Source organism: Gadus macrocephalus, chromosome 11, assembly GCF_031168955.1.
Source record: "Gadus macrocephalus chromosome 11, ASM3116895v1".
NCBI classification, from domain to species: domain Eukaryota; kingdom Metazoa; phylum Chordata; class Actinopteri; order Gadiformes; family Gadidae; genus Gadus; species Gadus macrocephalus.
In genome coordinates this window covers 23,097,218-23,111,766 of record NC_082392.1, presented here as the reverse complement: position 1 = coordinate 23,111,766, position 14,549 = coordinate 23,097,218, and the positions used below count along the sequence as shown (strand labels likewise).

The following is a 14,549-nucleotide window of genomic DNA, read 5'->3' as shown; positions in this document are numbered from 1 at the left end:
AAAAAATCTGTAAAAATTAATGATCTAATCATAATTAAGAAAACTAAAATGTGTAGAATAGGCCACAGTTCTGCTCTGTGCGGAAGAAAATTGGCGCGCCGAGAATTGGCGGCTTCCTTACAAGACCGGTAACCATAGCAACGCCGGTAAACAAACCAGGCGAAGCCCAATCCCTACGAGAGGTGCACAGAGCTTTTGGCCGTGATATTATAGATACAATTATATTATACTAGGGGTGGGGGAAAAAAATCGATTTTCCGATTTTAATCGATTCTCTCTAGAACGATTCGTTCTCGATTCAGAAAGGTTCATAATCGGAATTTTAAAAATGAAATTAGTTCGCCTGCTGCAACATTCTGTTCGCCCGCTGCAGAACGCAACAGAAAACTCTCCTCTCTGCTCCGCTATACACGCATGCGCACCAAGCGCACTAAACGCACATGTTGAATGTTTATAAACAAAGTTTAAGTGGCACCAAAATGTCTGCCATGGAAAGCCCTAGACCTATACGTCCTGCACCGGCTTCTTTGAAAACTGCCGTATGGCAGCATTTTGGATTCTATGAGAATAATGGCAAGTTGGACAAGACCTACACAATATGTAAGGTCTGTAGAAGTCAGATTAAATACTTCGGAAATACCACCAACCTGTACAATCACATTTCGCGACACCACCCAGAGTTGGGAGGTAAAAAGGGACCCGTTCCTGATGGCAGACCCAGCAGCCAGATGACTATAGAACAGGCACTGGGACAGCTGCCACCGAATTCGGAGAGGGCACAACGGATAACTAAATCCATTGCAAAGTTTATTGCAGTGGATTTAAGGCCGTATTCAGTGGTGGAGAACATGGGTTTTCGGGAAATGGTTAAAACTCTGGAGCCTAGATACAAAATACCTTCTCGGCGATTCTTTACTGACACAGCAGTACCCACGCTGTACAGTGAAACCAAATCCAGAGTTTTGGACACTTTGGTGGAAGCGGGTAGGGTAGCTTTAACTTGCGACGCATGGACATCAATTGCCACGGTGTCCTACGTTACCATTACTGCGCATTTCGTAGACAAAGATTGGCAGCTCGTGTCACTGGTGCTCCAAACAAGAACAATGCATGAGAGTCACTCTGGCGCAAACGTGGCTGAATTGTTAAAGAGGGTAGCAGATGAATGGCATCTCAATGACAAAGATTTAGTTTTAGTGACAGACAATGCCGCTAATATGGTTGTTGCAGCCCAACTTGGTGGGCTTCTGCACGTGAGGTGTTACGCCCACACCTTAAACCTGCCTTGTCAGCGAGCGCTCAAGCTGCCGTCTGTGTCCAGGCTCCTGGCCAGGATTAGGAGAATTGTTTCGTTTTTCCACCGGAGCACCGTCGGCGCATACGAGTTAGGAGAAAAGCAGAAGCTGCTGGGTCTGCCATGCCACAAACTCAAAACAGACGTCAGCACCAGATGGAACAGTGCCTTTGAAATGGTGGATCGCTTTTTGGAACAGCAGCCTGCTATCTGCGCCACTTTACTCTCTCCCCAGGTGAGGAAAGGACAATCACAATCTGATCTCTGCACTCTCAATGAGACCGATGTCGCCAATGCAGAGCATTTAGTTAAGGCCCTCAAGCCAATGAAGGATGCTACTACGCTTATATCAGAGGAGAGTAGCCCCACTGTGTGTTTGATTGCCCCACTGCAAGCTCAACTCTGCCAGGAAACGACGGGCAACATTGCAGAGTCATCAATTACCCGCGATATAAAGAAGGCGATCAATGAGGACCTCAGCAAAAGGTACACGTCTGACCTAGAGAGAAGAACACTTCGTTCAGCTTCTGCTCTGGACCCGAGATTCAAGGGACTGCCTTTCCTTTCTGAAGATGATGTAGCGGAAACATTTGGAAGAGTTGTTGCTGAAGCTGCATCACTTGAGGTAAATTTCATTTTATTGTATGTAGCATTATTGTACGATTTTAGGCTGGCCTACTTAATGCATAATACGGGCTCATGTATTGTCCGGAGGTCATTATCCAAAAATAAGTCCAGACGGGGCGAACAGCACCCCGACGCGCAGCATACGACGGACAATACATTATCCCGAACATTATAGCCTACGGTTACTTGCCAAAACGATAAAAGACATTCCTCCAAAATACCTAATTTTAATGATTTAGTTGCCGTTTTGTGATTTCCGCTAAGAAATAAATAGTTCTTCAAGCAAATAGAACTTTTAAGCAGGCGTTGCGAAGAAAGCCATTACTTGCTGACTTCAAATTACAATGAGTCTGTTACGTTAAATGACCGTACCACTTTCGGAATTATATGAAATATGTGAATTAGAGGCACAAAACACAATATTGAATAGATATTGAACAGTAACCTAATACCTAATTTATGGTTTGACTTGTTTTATTTCGTTTTTTATTTTATTTTATTTATTTCTTATATGGTTAGGATTGGAGATATTTACATTATATGGCAATGTAAAATGAGGCTACTGTGGTGATCTGTTCTTATTGTGTTTACCTACAGCAACAGGTAAGAGTGGAAGAACATGAAGTCACAGAGGGCACCCAACCTACAGAGGAGCAGAACCAAAGCTCCCCCCCTGCCAAGAGAAGAGCACCATCGTCTTTGTTGGAGAATCTGCTGGGGAATACCTTCTCTAGTGCAACTCAGCCCATCTCTGCCTATGCTCAAGCTGAGGAGGAGGTTAACAAGTTCCGTGGTGCTCCACCAGTTCCTCTCTCTGAGGACCCTCTCAGCTGGTGGAGGAAAAATTAGATTATGTATCCCCTGCTCTCCAAGTTGGGCAAGCGATACTTTTGTATTCCGGCCACCAGTGTCTCTGCAGAAAGAGTGTTCTCTACTGCAGGAGATATTGTGACTGCCCAGCGGAGCACACTCACACCAGAGCATGTAGACCAGCTCCTGTTTTTACACAAGAACTTGCATATGCCATGAGCTTGTTTTCTTTGTCAGATCACAACACTTCATTACTTAGATATGTTAACACATTTCACCCCCTTTTCTCTGGCAACTTTTGTTTTGTGTACTAAAGATGCAGAGACACTGCCTCGTTTCTGTGCTTTGAGAACTATGTATATATGTTATTTTGTTGGTCCAAGTTGTGTTTTGCTATTTATACAGTGTGAGATGCAGTTAGCTCTACGTTAGCCTAATGATTGGGTAGGAATATTGCCTTCAATTTAATGTTAGTCACATGAATATGAGAACTTGCATATTCCATGAGCATCCACCAGTTATTAACTGGAAATGAAGCACCTTTAAAATGCAAGCGCCATAAAGTAGCATATTATTGTGTAGCATTATTTTCTTTCTCAGGGACATGCTGCTTATTATCAAAAATAAAAGTGGCATTTTGTGTTTGAAGTCTTATTCTTATCATTGACTAAGAGCAGCTTTTTCTTTAATAATTTAAAAGAAAAATTAATGTATTTACATTTTAACTAGGCTACTTCCATATTGTGTTGAAATGCAAGCTGCATTGGTTATTGTGTTGTCGATAGAAATTCATATTTGTGACAAAGATATTTTTTCTTTTATAAAAAGGTAATTCATCTATTGATTTTTTTGAGCAATGCAATAATCGATGCAGCTTGCATTTCAACATAAAATGGATGTGCAAAACTAGTGTTCTCATCCATGGCCATTGACCAGGCTCATAAGCAAAATAATGCTGCTGTGAAGAGTGACGGTGGTGCTGTTGGACTCACTCAAACTCCAAATGCTCTTAGAAGATGGATGGTGGCTGGGCCGAAACTGGTCAGAATGACTTCCGAGTTTGAAGCATCCATGGAGGGAAGGAAAATACGGATGGATCAAGACACACGCCATCATGAGCAAACAAAGAGTTCACAGGTTATCTTTACTCAACAAGTCAAACGTCTGGTTGAAGTAATAGAAGAAATGGGAACCCCCTTCTTAGAAGAGAGTACAGACTTAGTGTGACTGGACACAAGAGACATTGCTGACCCAACTGTTATTTCTACTGTTCAACAGGCTGAGGAGATAGGTACGAAACAGTACAAGACCTTCGTAGCCGACCGTCTACTGGAGCGAACCGTACCTCTTACTGAGCCAATAAAGAAGAATAAACTGCCATTGTTTAGTCGATCGTCTCCAACAGAGAAATCCAAGACAAGTTTGCAAGTTACTTCGCTAAAGAGTGACTGCCCTTTATTTTCAAGACTCTACATTGCGTCTCAAACACGAGATGGTGATCTGGAAGAATTTTTCCGCCATGAAAACCAAGCATGTCCCCCGTCAATATCTCAGCTTGGGAAGTTACGACTGGGAACCAAATCAGATCTATTGGTGTGTCTAGAGAGTTGCGCAGAGGTCAGAGGTGATGGTCCAAAACCAGATACTAACGTCACTATCCTTGACGGGGCAGTGTTGGTCAACTTTCTGAAACCAGTTGCTGCCAAAACCTTTGACGATTATGCACTGAAAGTATTCTTGCCATACATACAAGGTCATTTGCAAAGAGCCTGTCATGTGGATATGGTCTGTGACCAGTACTGTAACAACAGCCTGAAATCTCAATCCAGGGACAAACGTGGGAAAGGCATTCGAGGGAGAGTTGACGGATCCACTGTTCTACCAGGAAATTGGCAGCAGTTCCTGAGAATTGATGCAAACCAAACAGAACTGTTTGCCTTCTTGACAAAACACATCACACATCTTGTATCAGATAAGCAGATAGTCACCACGAATGGTTCAGATGTGACGTGCATTCCCGCATGGGACACCAGTCATCTTGCCCCATGTGACCATGAGGAGACTGATACACGAATGATGCTACATCTCGCGGATGCAGTCCGTGATGGATTTCAGAAAATTCTTCTGCGTACGGTGGATACAGATGTTGTGGTATTGGCTATGGCAGCAACAACCAAAGTCAAAATCCAGGAGCTTTGGTGGCCTTTTGCTTTGGGACAGGGAAGCATTTCAGGTATATACCAGCACATGAAATTGCAGCATTCCTCGGACCAGATAAGTCACAGGACCCTCCCGATGTTCCATGCATACACAGAGTGTGACATAGTGTCGTCATTTAATACACGGGGAAAGAAGATAGCCTGGGATACCTGGAAAGTATTTGACGAATTCACGCCAGCCTTAGTTGATCTCTACACAGGGACAGCAGACATCTCTGATGACATTGTGGCAGTGCTTGAGTGGTTCACCATTCTTCTCTACGATCGCACCAGCAATCTCCTCAACATAGACGAAGCTCGACAGGCACTCTACATGGAAGCTATTTCCCCTACCAGAGGAGTCCTGGTCCAACAAATCAAGAGGGCTGTGTACACGGGTAGGCACTGCTGGGGAAACATGCTCAAGGTTGTTATGGATCTGCCCTCACCTGGAGATTGGGGATGGATCGATCCCCACGCTTCCTGAAGCCAGCACTTAATCAAGGCAACTGCTATGTTGTAACTGCAAAAAAGGTTGCAAAGGACGATGCAAGTGCAAACAAGCTGGTTTGAAATGTACTGCTTTGTGACAGTGTGGTGGAGAAAATTGTGACGCATAAACAAGATCAAACTGGAACTATCTTGTAACTTACCTTAACAGTGCTTTATTGTTTAATAATGTCACTATCACTAATATTAAATGTTCAGAACCAATTGTTGTCATCTCATAGTGGTTTACCTAAAATAAATATATACTTACCTGTCAACTAGTTAATTTTGTTCTGTAATATCACTGGAAACATTTAGTCCTGAATTTTAGTCCTGAACAGAGGCTCAAAAAATGTTTGAGTCAGCACTTATTACGCTCCTTGGTGGGTTAATTGACATTGCTTGTAAATTGTGGCCATTTGGAGAATACAATAATGGCATATATGTGTATCTAGAGTAATTTCATTAGGACATAATGAAGCATTTGTGTCGTTAGGTAAAACATATTTGCGGTCAAAACTGCCATTTTGTAAAATGGCCGCCATGGCTACCATAAGACGTTTTCGTGGTGGCTCCATATCTGGAATTATTCATTAGACTATTATATATGAATGTGCCAAATTTCATGCTTGTACGTATAAACCCACAATTGTTACACCTATCTGCCTGACTACATGGGCTCTTCACAAATTCGCCGTGAATGCTAGATATAAATTGACAGCTGTCAAGGAAAACAAAGGACTTTTTGCCTATAATGACGTCTTTGGTATCACTCCTCAAGTAGTCCGGTAACTTTTCAATCCCAGCGTCTTCGGTTGCTAAGCGACGTCAATGTCATTGGCGGACTATTTCTCTGCTGATCAACACTACGAATGCTGGTAACAAATAAATTGTAACAAGCCACACCATGTGAGGTCATTTTTTCGTTTTGGCACGTAGCAGTGTAATAAGCGGGGTAATGTATAGAACGTCGCCGGTCGAATTTAAGCCCCTTCAGTGGGAAGCAACATTTCAAACCAAGTACATTTCAAATAAGCCCCTGTCGGGGCTTATTTTCCCGATTATGACCGGCATTCTATACATTATCCCTTAATTATTACACGGCTCTTCTCAATGCTGTAGACTCCATTCGTATTCGGTTGCTAAGCGACGTCAACGACTTTGGCGAATGATAACAAATACATTGGATTTTATTTTATTTTTTTTGGCAAGTAGCCATTACTAATAATACCAATACTCTTTGGCTGGGATGATGAGGCATCAGACAATCAAGTCATTTTAGCCTCATTTTAGCACCAGAGCAGGTTGCTAGTACCATGGACAGTATCAGAACGCTAACCTGTTGAACTAAATGGATTTGGTAGGCTACACCACGGGATGCCACTGCCACATAAATAAAGTTAAGACACGATATTTAATGCTTAAGATTTGCTGGTGCTGTGGCGAGGTCTTCTGTGTTTTTTGCACTCAAGTGGTCGGCTGTTTTAACTTGCAATTGATAGTCGGTGGAGTCAGTCTCTTGTTGACACAAAGTGACTTTTGGTCATTCTTGCTTTGCTTGTATTCTGGAATAATTGTGGGGGGGAGGGCATGAGTTTTGGTCAGAATGCCTGATGTAGGCTAGTTTTGATGGAATGCGTGTTTTGAGAACAGCCAGCTCATGATGTGATACAGAGTTCAGCTGTGCAACAAATATTTTTTTCTTTTTCAATCTTGACGACTTTTGTAGTGCTGTGTGTAGCCACACGTTTGGCCCTTCTGAACTTAAACACACAGTTAAATTCCTTTCCTAGCTCCTCTTGTTTATGTTGTTAGCTTAGCCATATGTCACGTTGTCAACATTGCAATGGAGCAGAACATAGTGGGTCATATGTCCGATGCTTTTTGGAAACGTATTCTTCATAAAATGTACCAGACAGATTTTGTATACATTTTATTCCTTAGTAATTAGCTACATCGGTATGCCATCTTTCAGAAGCTTTCATTACCGGTGTTACACCGAATTCTGTGACCCACCGAAAAGTGTGACCCCAGGGGGTGCTGTTGCATATTTTCTGCCGGCACTAAAGAGAGAAAAAAGAGTGCATCCTCATTGTACCCAGCACTTCTGAAAATGTACTTCCGAATGCGTCTCTGTCCCCAGCACATTTCAAGCCAAACTGACGCCCATGTAGGTGACTATTCAAAAGAGCGATACAATTATAAATGCACGAGACTTGCATTTCTTTACCGATCTGTTAGTTTCATGTTTAGATTTTTTCATCAAACAAATAACCGACCGTTACACCAACATGAAGCATTGTTGTTTTAATCCACACTGACGTGGATAACGTTAGCTAGGTTTCATTTTTGCAAGATAGGCAAATGTTTTTTGTAAACGTTATAGCCTATAGTCGGTCTTATTAAACGATTTTACAGATTTGTAGATGTGTTGCGAGTGTAAACGTTTTTAAGATGTAGAATTTCTACAGTCATCTGTAGACCAAAACAAAGTTAAATTGTGATAAAATAATGAGCACGAATTGAATTGACGCAGCTCGTTCCGCTTCAACTAGAGTTGCACCTATCAGCTGTTCATCTCCGCTGCGGTGGCTGAGAAGTGTGATATCATTCAATAGACAAAATGGATCTTTGAATATTCGATCGGCCTGTTAAGTTCATACAATCTGTTTATAACTAAGAGATCGTAACACTTAGTTCAGTTAAAAGGGGTAAAAGAGATGAAAGTTAATGAATTACTGTTATACTATTCTGTCTCAGATTCTAAATGTTCAATGTCCCCCAGTCAATAGGGTGCTAAGGCTCGGACAGTTCATAAAACATATGACGGAGAGAAACAGATGTAAAATACAGTATGAGGTAGAAACATATCTTATCATTAATTATATGCCAATAATAGATAAAGTTAATGCTCTGAAGGGACAATAATTGCTGCACACCCCTAATAAATATTAAGTTTTTCCATTTTTCAGCCTACTGAATTACCGGCCTTTGTATAGTTTGCTGTGCTGTGAGAATTTATCGTCTTTGCTCTTAATTTTTTCTACAATTACAACATCAATTGTAAAAAAATAAATTCTGTCTTTTGTAGATGCATCACTCGTTTTTTAACAATGTTTCAAAGCCAGAAGTCACCTTTGATTTTCAGGAAGACATGGAGGTCTTCCTTAACATGGCAGCTGAGGAGGATCTTCAAGTCAACGCCATGTTCCTGGGTTGCTGGGTGGACACTCATTGACATTGCTGTGTGCAACACAGTCTCACTACCTACTCGTCAAATGTGTGACGCATGGCCAAGGATCCCTGGCGTCAATTTCCGACGAAAAATGGGTACCTTTTTCGTTGTTTTTCAACGCGGGGGTCCGTCAGATAGACATTCATGTTATACCTTTTGCGTCGTTTTTCAACGCGGGGGTCAATCAGATAGACATTCATGTTGATCCCTCACCGTCGGACAGAGGCGGAGTGGCCGTCGGGACGATCGGGAGATTTCCCGGTCGGCCAGTCGGCCGGCCGGCCAGCGAGGTCAGGTGGCCCAGCCCATATTTGTGTAGCGGCCTGCAAAGTCAGTTGGACCGGCCCACAGTTGTGAGCGGCCGCGAGGCATCTGCAAGCCGGCCCTGAGCATAATTTATTCCTGTCAAGACGCCGTGAAATTCCCCGAAATAAACAATATATGTCTCGAGAACATCCAACCAATATTTATACCACTTGCTTACTCTCTGTCTCCTTCATGTTTTTTTTTTTATATTATTTATTTTTACTTCATTTAATTCTTCATTATTCAGGCGTTACAGAAATTTAGGGGAATATATGAGCGGCCCCACGTCTAATGGCATGACCCTAAAGACGCGTCAGACAGAGAAGGCGAGCATGTTCGTGGTTGCTTGCTTTTGCTTGTTGTGGCACTCATGGAAGGCAAGAAGAGAAAAGAGAAAGGAGGGGCTGAAAAGGCCAGAATAAAGAAGAGGCGGATGCATCTAAGTGCTCAAAAATAACAGATTTATTCCCGAAGTCAGGCATTAACGAGTTGTGCAGGTGAATTGACAGAAAAACAGTTAGCCAGAGCTCCACCATTGACGTTATTGCTAGGCGGGAGCTAGCACAAGCTGCTAGTCAAATGTGTATGTGCTGGCTGGTATATTTCAGACGAATTAATGACTTAACTGATCTTTCTCTTTTAATGGATGGAGAATATATTAACAGATTTGGAACATGTAGTAGTAGTCGTGTCAACACGTAACACCGGTATTACCGAGCTTAAACGGCATAAACTTTAAAACTAGGTCAACCGCCATCTTCTCCGTCAGCTCTCCACTCACACTCGGTGACAGCGTCTTATAATGTTCTATACATAATAGTATAATATAATTGTATAGATAATATCACGGCCAAAAGCTCTGTGCGCCTCCGGATGGCTGTAGTGCGGGAAGCACTACGGCCAGAAACGAAGTGCTTTTGTTTACCGGCGTTGCTATGGTTACCGGTCTTGTAAGGAAGTGCGCCAATTCTGGGAGCGCCAATTCTCTTCCGCACAGAGCAGAACTGTGGCCTATTTTACGCATTTGTATTTTCTTAATTATAATTATATCATTCATTTTTACCGATTTTTTTTATTACTGAAAAAATAAATAAATAACGGTGTTGGAGGGGGGGGGGGGGGGGGGCCGGACCGGGGAGGCTATTAGTGCCCCACTCCGCCCCTGCCGTAGGATATAGATCAGGGGTAGGCAATTAAAATCCTAATGGGTCCAGTTTCAAAAAAAATCCTCAAGCTTGGGTCCGGGGGTCTATCACACATTTTTTATGACCGTTGTTTGCACTGATATAGGACTGCATGTGTTTTATGTACCAACAGTCAAGGTGTGCATTATGATTCAGAGGCATATTTAGCCAATATAAGTACTTAAGGCGCTAGTAGTATCAGTGTCTGTTTGGTCAACAACTGACTATCAGATCAAATGAAGGTCTTCATTTCAATAATATTTCAACAGTGTTTATTAACCTAAAACATTGTCCAGCAGGGGGCCACATAAGTTTTAAAGTGCATTCAATAATATCCAACAAACAATACCACTTATTTCCACATAACAATTAAACATTGTAATTTAAATTGTTGCTATTCAACTGCACATAAAATAGAAAATAAAAACCTGAGGGCTTAATAAAAAACCTACGCTCCTTTAAAATTAAGAGCTGAACTTAACAATAAAAAAATTATATGACTGTGCTAAACTTATCGCTCTTGCTCAGTGTGAGAAATGAGCTCTAGCTTCTCCTGCCAGGGCTTTAAATCTGGGCTGGAGTGGTGTCAGGGCCATTCTCATGCACATCTGTAGGTGCTCATCAGTGAGCTTGTTACGATATTAATTTTTTATTATGTTCATTGTGGAGAAAGCGGCCTCACAGCTGTATGTTGAGCCAAACATGGTCAGGATGTGCAGGGCTACCTTCCTCAGACCTGGGTAGGCTGTCTCAGATACCAGTTGGAGCCAGAAATTGGCCGGGTCAGTTCTTTGGAAATGCTCTTTCAGCGCCACATCTGCTTGCAGATCTACCAGTTGCATTTGTAGAGGCCCAGCGTTTGCCCACCTGAAGAGCTGTTTGACTTCCTGTGTGAATCCCCTCATATCAGTGATCAGGAATGGGTTCTGGATGAACAGGGTGAGCTGCTGTCCAAAGCTGAAGCTGTCAAAACGCTTGCTGAAGTTGACGATCAGCTTGTCAACAAAGTCAACAAAAGGAGTCTGATCTCTCTCACCCTGGACCTCCTTCACTGTTGGGAAGTTTGCACACTCTCCCTGCAGGTCTTCTTTGAACACCTCAAGTTTCCTCTGGAAGGAGCGGACAGCTGTCATGAGGTCACCAATTGAACTGTCCTTGCCCTGTAGCTTCAGGTTCAGTCCATTCAGATGAGAAGTGATATCAACCAAAAAAGCCACAATGTGCATCTTCCTCTCATCTTCTAAAAAAAGAGAAAAGGGTTTTGCTTTCTGGCTCTTCAGCTGTGCCAAGAAAGCTGAGATCTCTTTTCGAATGGACCAAAAGCGCTCCAGCACCCTGCCTTTGCTGAGCCATCTAACATCATTGTGGAGCAGGAGCTCATCATAATCGGCATCAACTTCTCGGAGGAATTCCCTTAGCATGCGATGTTGATAGGATGAAGATGCCCGGAGAAAGTTGATCATTCTCATCATTGTGGTCATCACCTCAGCATACTCATCTGACAGGGCAGCACACAGGACTGATTGATGTATGATGCAATGGTAAGAGATGAGCTCGGGATTGTCCTCTTTCATTCTTGCCACTGCTCCTTTCTCTCTCCCTACCATGGCAGGAGCTCCATCTGTGGTTATTGAAACCACTTGTTTGGGGTCTATTCCCCTCTTCCTCAGCATCTCCTTTATGGCCAAGTAGATATCCTCTCCTCTTGTGCTGGTCTTCAGGGCTGTTAATCCTAACAGGTCTTCTTGGAACATCTTCTTGTCCTTGTTCAGGAACCTGAATGATGAATGAAATGAAATAATGGTGTATTAAATGAATGAATGAATGGAATGATTTAATTAAATGAATTACATTAATTAAATGAAGGAATGGATGAACTGACACAATTGTACAACTCACCTCACAAAAACAAGCAGCTGAGCATTGTCAGTCACATCAGTAGACTCATCTGCTGCCAAACTCACACAGGGTGCTTTTTGAATGGCCTCATACAGCTGTGCTAGCACATCCTGGGATAATGCTTCACTCCTTCTTGTGACTGTTCGTGCTGACAGAGGTATTTGCTTGATTTTCTCACACATGTCCTGCTTTTGTTTTCCCTCTAGCAAAGTTTCAGCCACGGCACTCATGCACTCCTTCACAACCTCTGCATCAGTGAAAGCTTTTTTATTCTGACCCAAAATCCATGCTACTCGGAATGAACACTCGTTTGCTCGTTGTTGGGCAGTGAATGAATAAGTCAACATGTTTGTAGATCGGGCATATTGGGCTTTAAGATCCTTGATTTTTTGTGCACGCACTTCGGATTTGAGAGGGTAATTTATGTCGAATTCTTTGTGCTTCGTTTCGTAGTGGCGTTTTACATTGCTGCTTTTGACGAGCGCCACCGTCTCGGAGCAGATCAGGCACACAGGCTTAGAGCTGCATGCAGGCAGAATGAACATAAATAAGTCTGTCCACTCCTCTTTAAAAGCTCTGTTCTCACAATCTACCTTTCTCTTCTTAGAGCACGCCATCTTTCTCTTGAACTGCAATGAAGCTTTCTCTCTCACTGAAGGCACTCTTTTCTTCTGTCAATTTTGCCGCGCTTGCGTGCACCAGTCGCACAGCTCGTAGGGCAGGCTATCATCTGATTGGCTACTGGCATTATAAGGTTTAAACAAAAACATAGCCTACCATAAAGTTATAGTTAATTTAATGTATTTAACGGGTTTATAAAAGTCACCCAAACATTAGTTGTTAAAATCTCTTGGTCAAAATTATATATACCCGTATTGGTCCGAATATAAGACGACCCTGATTATAAGACGACCCCCCGTTTTTCAACACAAACATTTAGAAAAAAAGATTTGCAGACCAGATTTGCAGAACAAAGAACAGTGAATTAAACACTTGTTATATCAATGACAATAATAATAATGCCAGTAAAGGCCACGGCACTTTCAAGGCAAAATATGTACAGTATGATTCAAAATTAATATCAAGCAACATTGGGAACATTTTTAAATGACATAGAAAAATACAGGCCACATATTTAACTAAACTTAACCAAAATTCGCCAAACTTCTCCTCCGATCTCTGTCTAGCACACGTCCTCTGCCCCGCTGTGTTTGCTCTCGCTGTCATCGCTCCCCAGCTGCTCCGCTTCCACCGGCTCCGCCCAAAGCGCGTTTTCTCTGACGTTTTCAAAAACTCTCCGGTCAACCTCACTGAAACGGCCACTTTGAGGACCACGGTAGGATTTGCGCTGACTGTTGACGTCTTTGAGACGTTATTTTGGTGCTCGCCATCTTCTTACGTTACACTCCGTGACCCCAAACATCTTGGCAGCTTGGCAGTTGTTACTTGACTCTGCCTTATTGACGACCATTATTTCAAAATTGGCATCATAGCTCCTCCGCTGTTGTTGATTGACCTGACCCACTTTTGAGCCACTTGTCTCTAATGGTCAGCCTGTCTTTAAACACCGGTAACGGTCTGGTTGTTAAGGACGCTGGACTACTTCTTCCCGGAACCAATTTCTGGCGCAACCTGCGGCCGCGAATGTGTAGTGACATTTAAAGGGAGAGGCGAAGAAGAGAAACTGCGCTCTGAATACTAGACCCCGAATATAAGACGACCCGACTTTTTCTGACCTATTTCGATTGGAAAAAAGGCAGTCTTATATTCGGACCAATACGGTATATAAAAAAAAATCGCATTATTAATATTATTGTTGCAATTGTGTCTCGGTCCGGAGAGGACGTCAGTTGGGTCCGGACCCGGACCGCGGTCCGCCTATTGCCGACCCCCGATATAGATGAAAGGAAATCAATGTCTATCAACGGTGATGCCGTCACGTTATGCAACTATTGTCTATTGATTTGTTTGACAGATTCACCATTAAACGTGTTTCTAATGACATTTCTTGCGAGAAATTTATTTTTTCCTTGAATAATCTTCAGTCAGTGAATGTGTATGATCTTTATTAATCTTTATTATCTGAATGGGAAATGCAATATTTTAGGACCGATTCACCGTTAAACGTGTTTCTAAAAACATTTCTAACGAGAAATATACTTTTTACTTGCATAATCTTCAGTCAGTGATTGTGTCTGATCTTTAGTTTTATAGTTATTAGGAAGATTTTATCAGCTTGCTCGCATGTTTCAACAACGTCAGGTTGCTAGGGACGCACCATCTTTCAACGTCTTTGTTTAATGCGACTGCATCACCTTCTCTTACATGATCAGCAGCTCGCGGATTCTTTTCTTTTCAGTTAGAACTGCTAATGATGATATGCTGCGTTCTCTTTGGAGACAGCGCAACACCTCTACCCAAGTCCCCCCTGGAACCGCGGAGCCATCGCATTTACATCATGAAATGAAACCCAATAAACCGCCAATGTGTGTAGGGTCCGGGAGGGT

General features: G+C 42.5%; 1 protein-coding gene across 1 annotated transcript; it reads left to right on the top strand.

Annotated features, from left to right (window-relative positions):
- The first annotated feature begins 232 nt into the window (after positions 1-232).
- On the top strand, positions 233-3,618 carry LOC132468209 (E3 SUMO-protein ligase ZBED1-like). The gene is made up of 2 exons (XM_060065923.1): positions 233-1,919; positions 2,519-3,618. Exons 1-2 carry the CDS (start codon positions 441-443, stop codon positions 2,768-2,770), a joined length of 1,731 nt encoding a protein of 576 aa, XP_059921906.1. The 5' UTR covers positions 233-440; the 3' UTR covers positions 2,771-3,618.
- Positions 3,619-14,549: the final 10,931 nt, after the last annotated feature.

What these genes read in the sequence shown, in the direction of transcription:
- LOC132468209 (XM_060065923.1), top strand. Translation starts at nt 441, where the DNA reads ATGTTGAATGTTTATAAACAAAGTTTAAGTGGCACCAAAATGTCTGCC. An exon ending in CTGAAGCTGCATCACTTGAG is followed by an intron (nt 1,920 to 2,518) that starts GTAAATTTCATT and finishes GTTTACCTACAG; the next exon opens with CAACAGGTAAGAGTGGAAGA.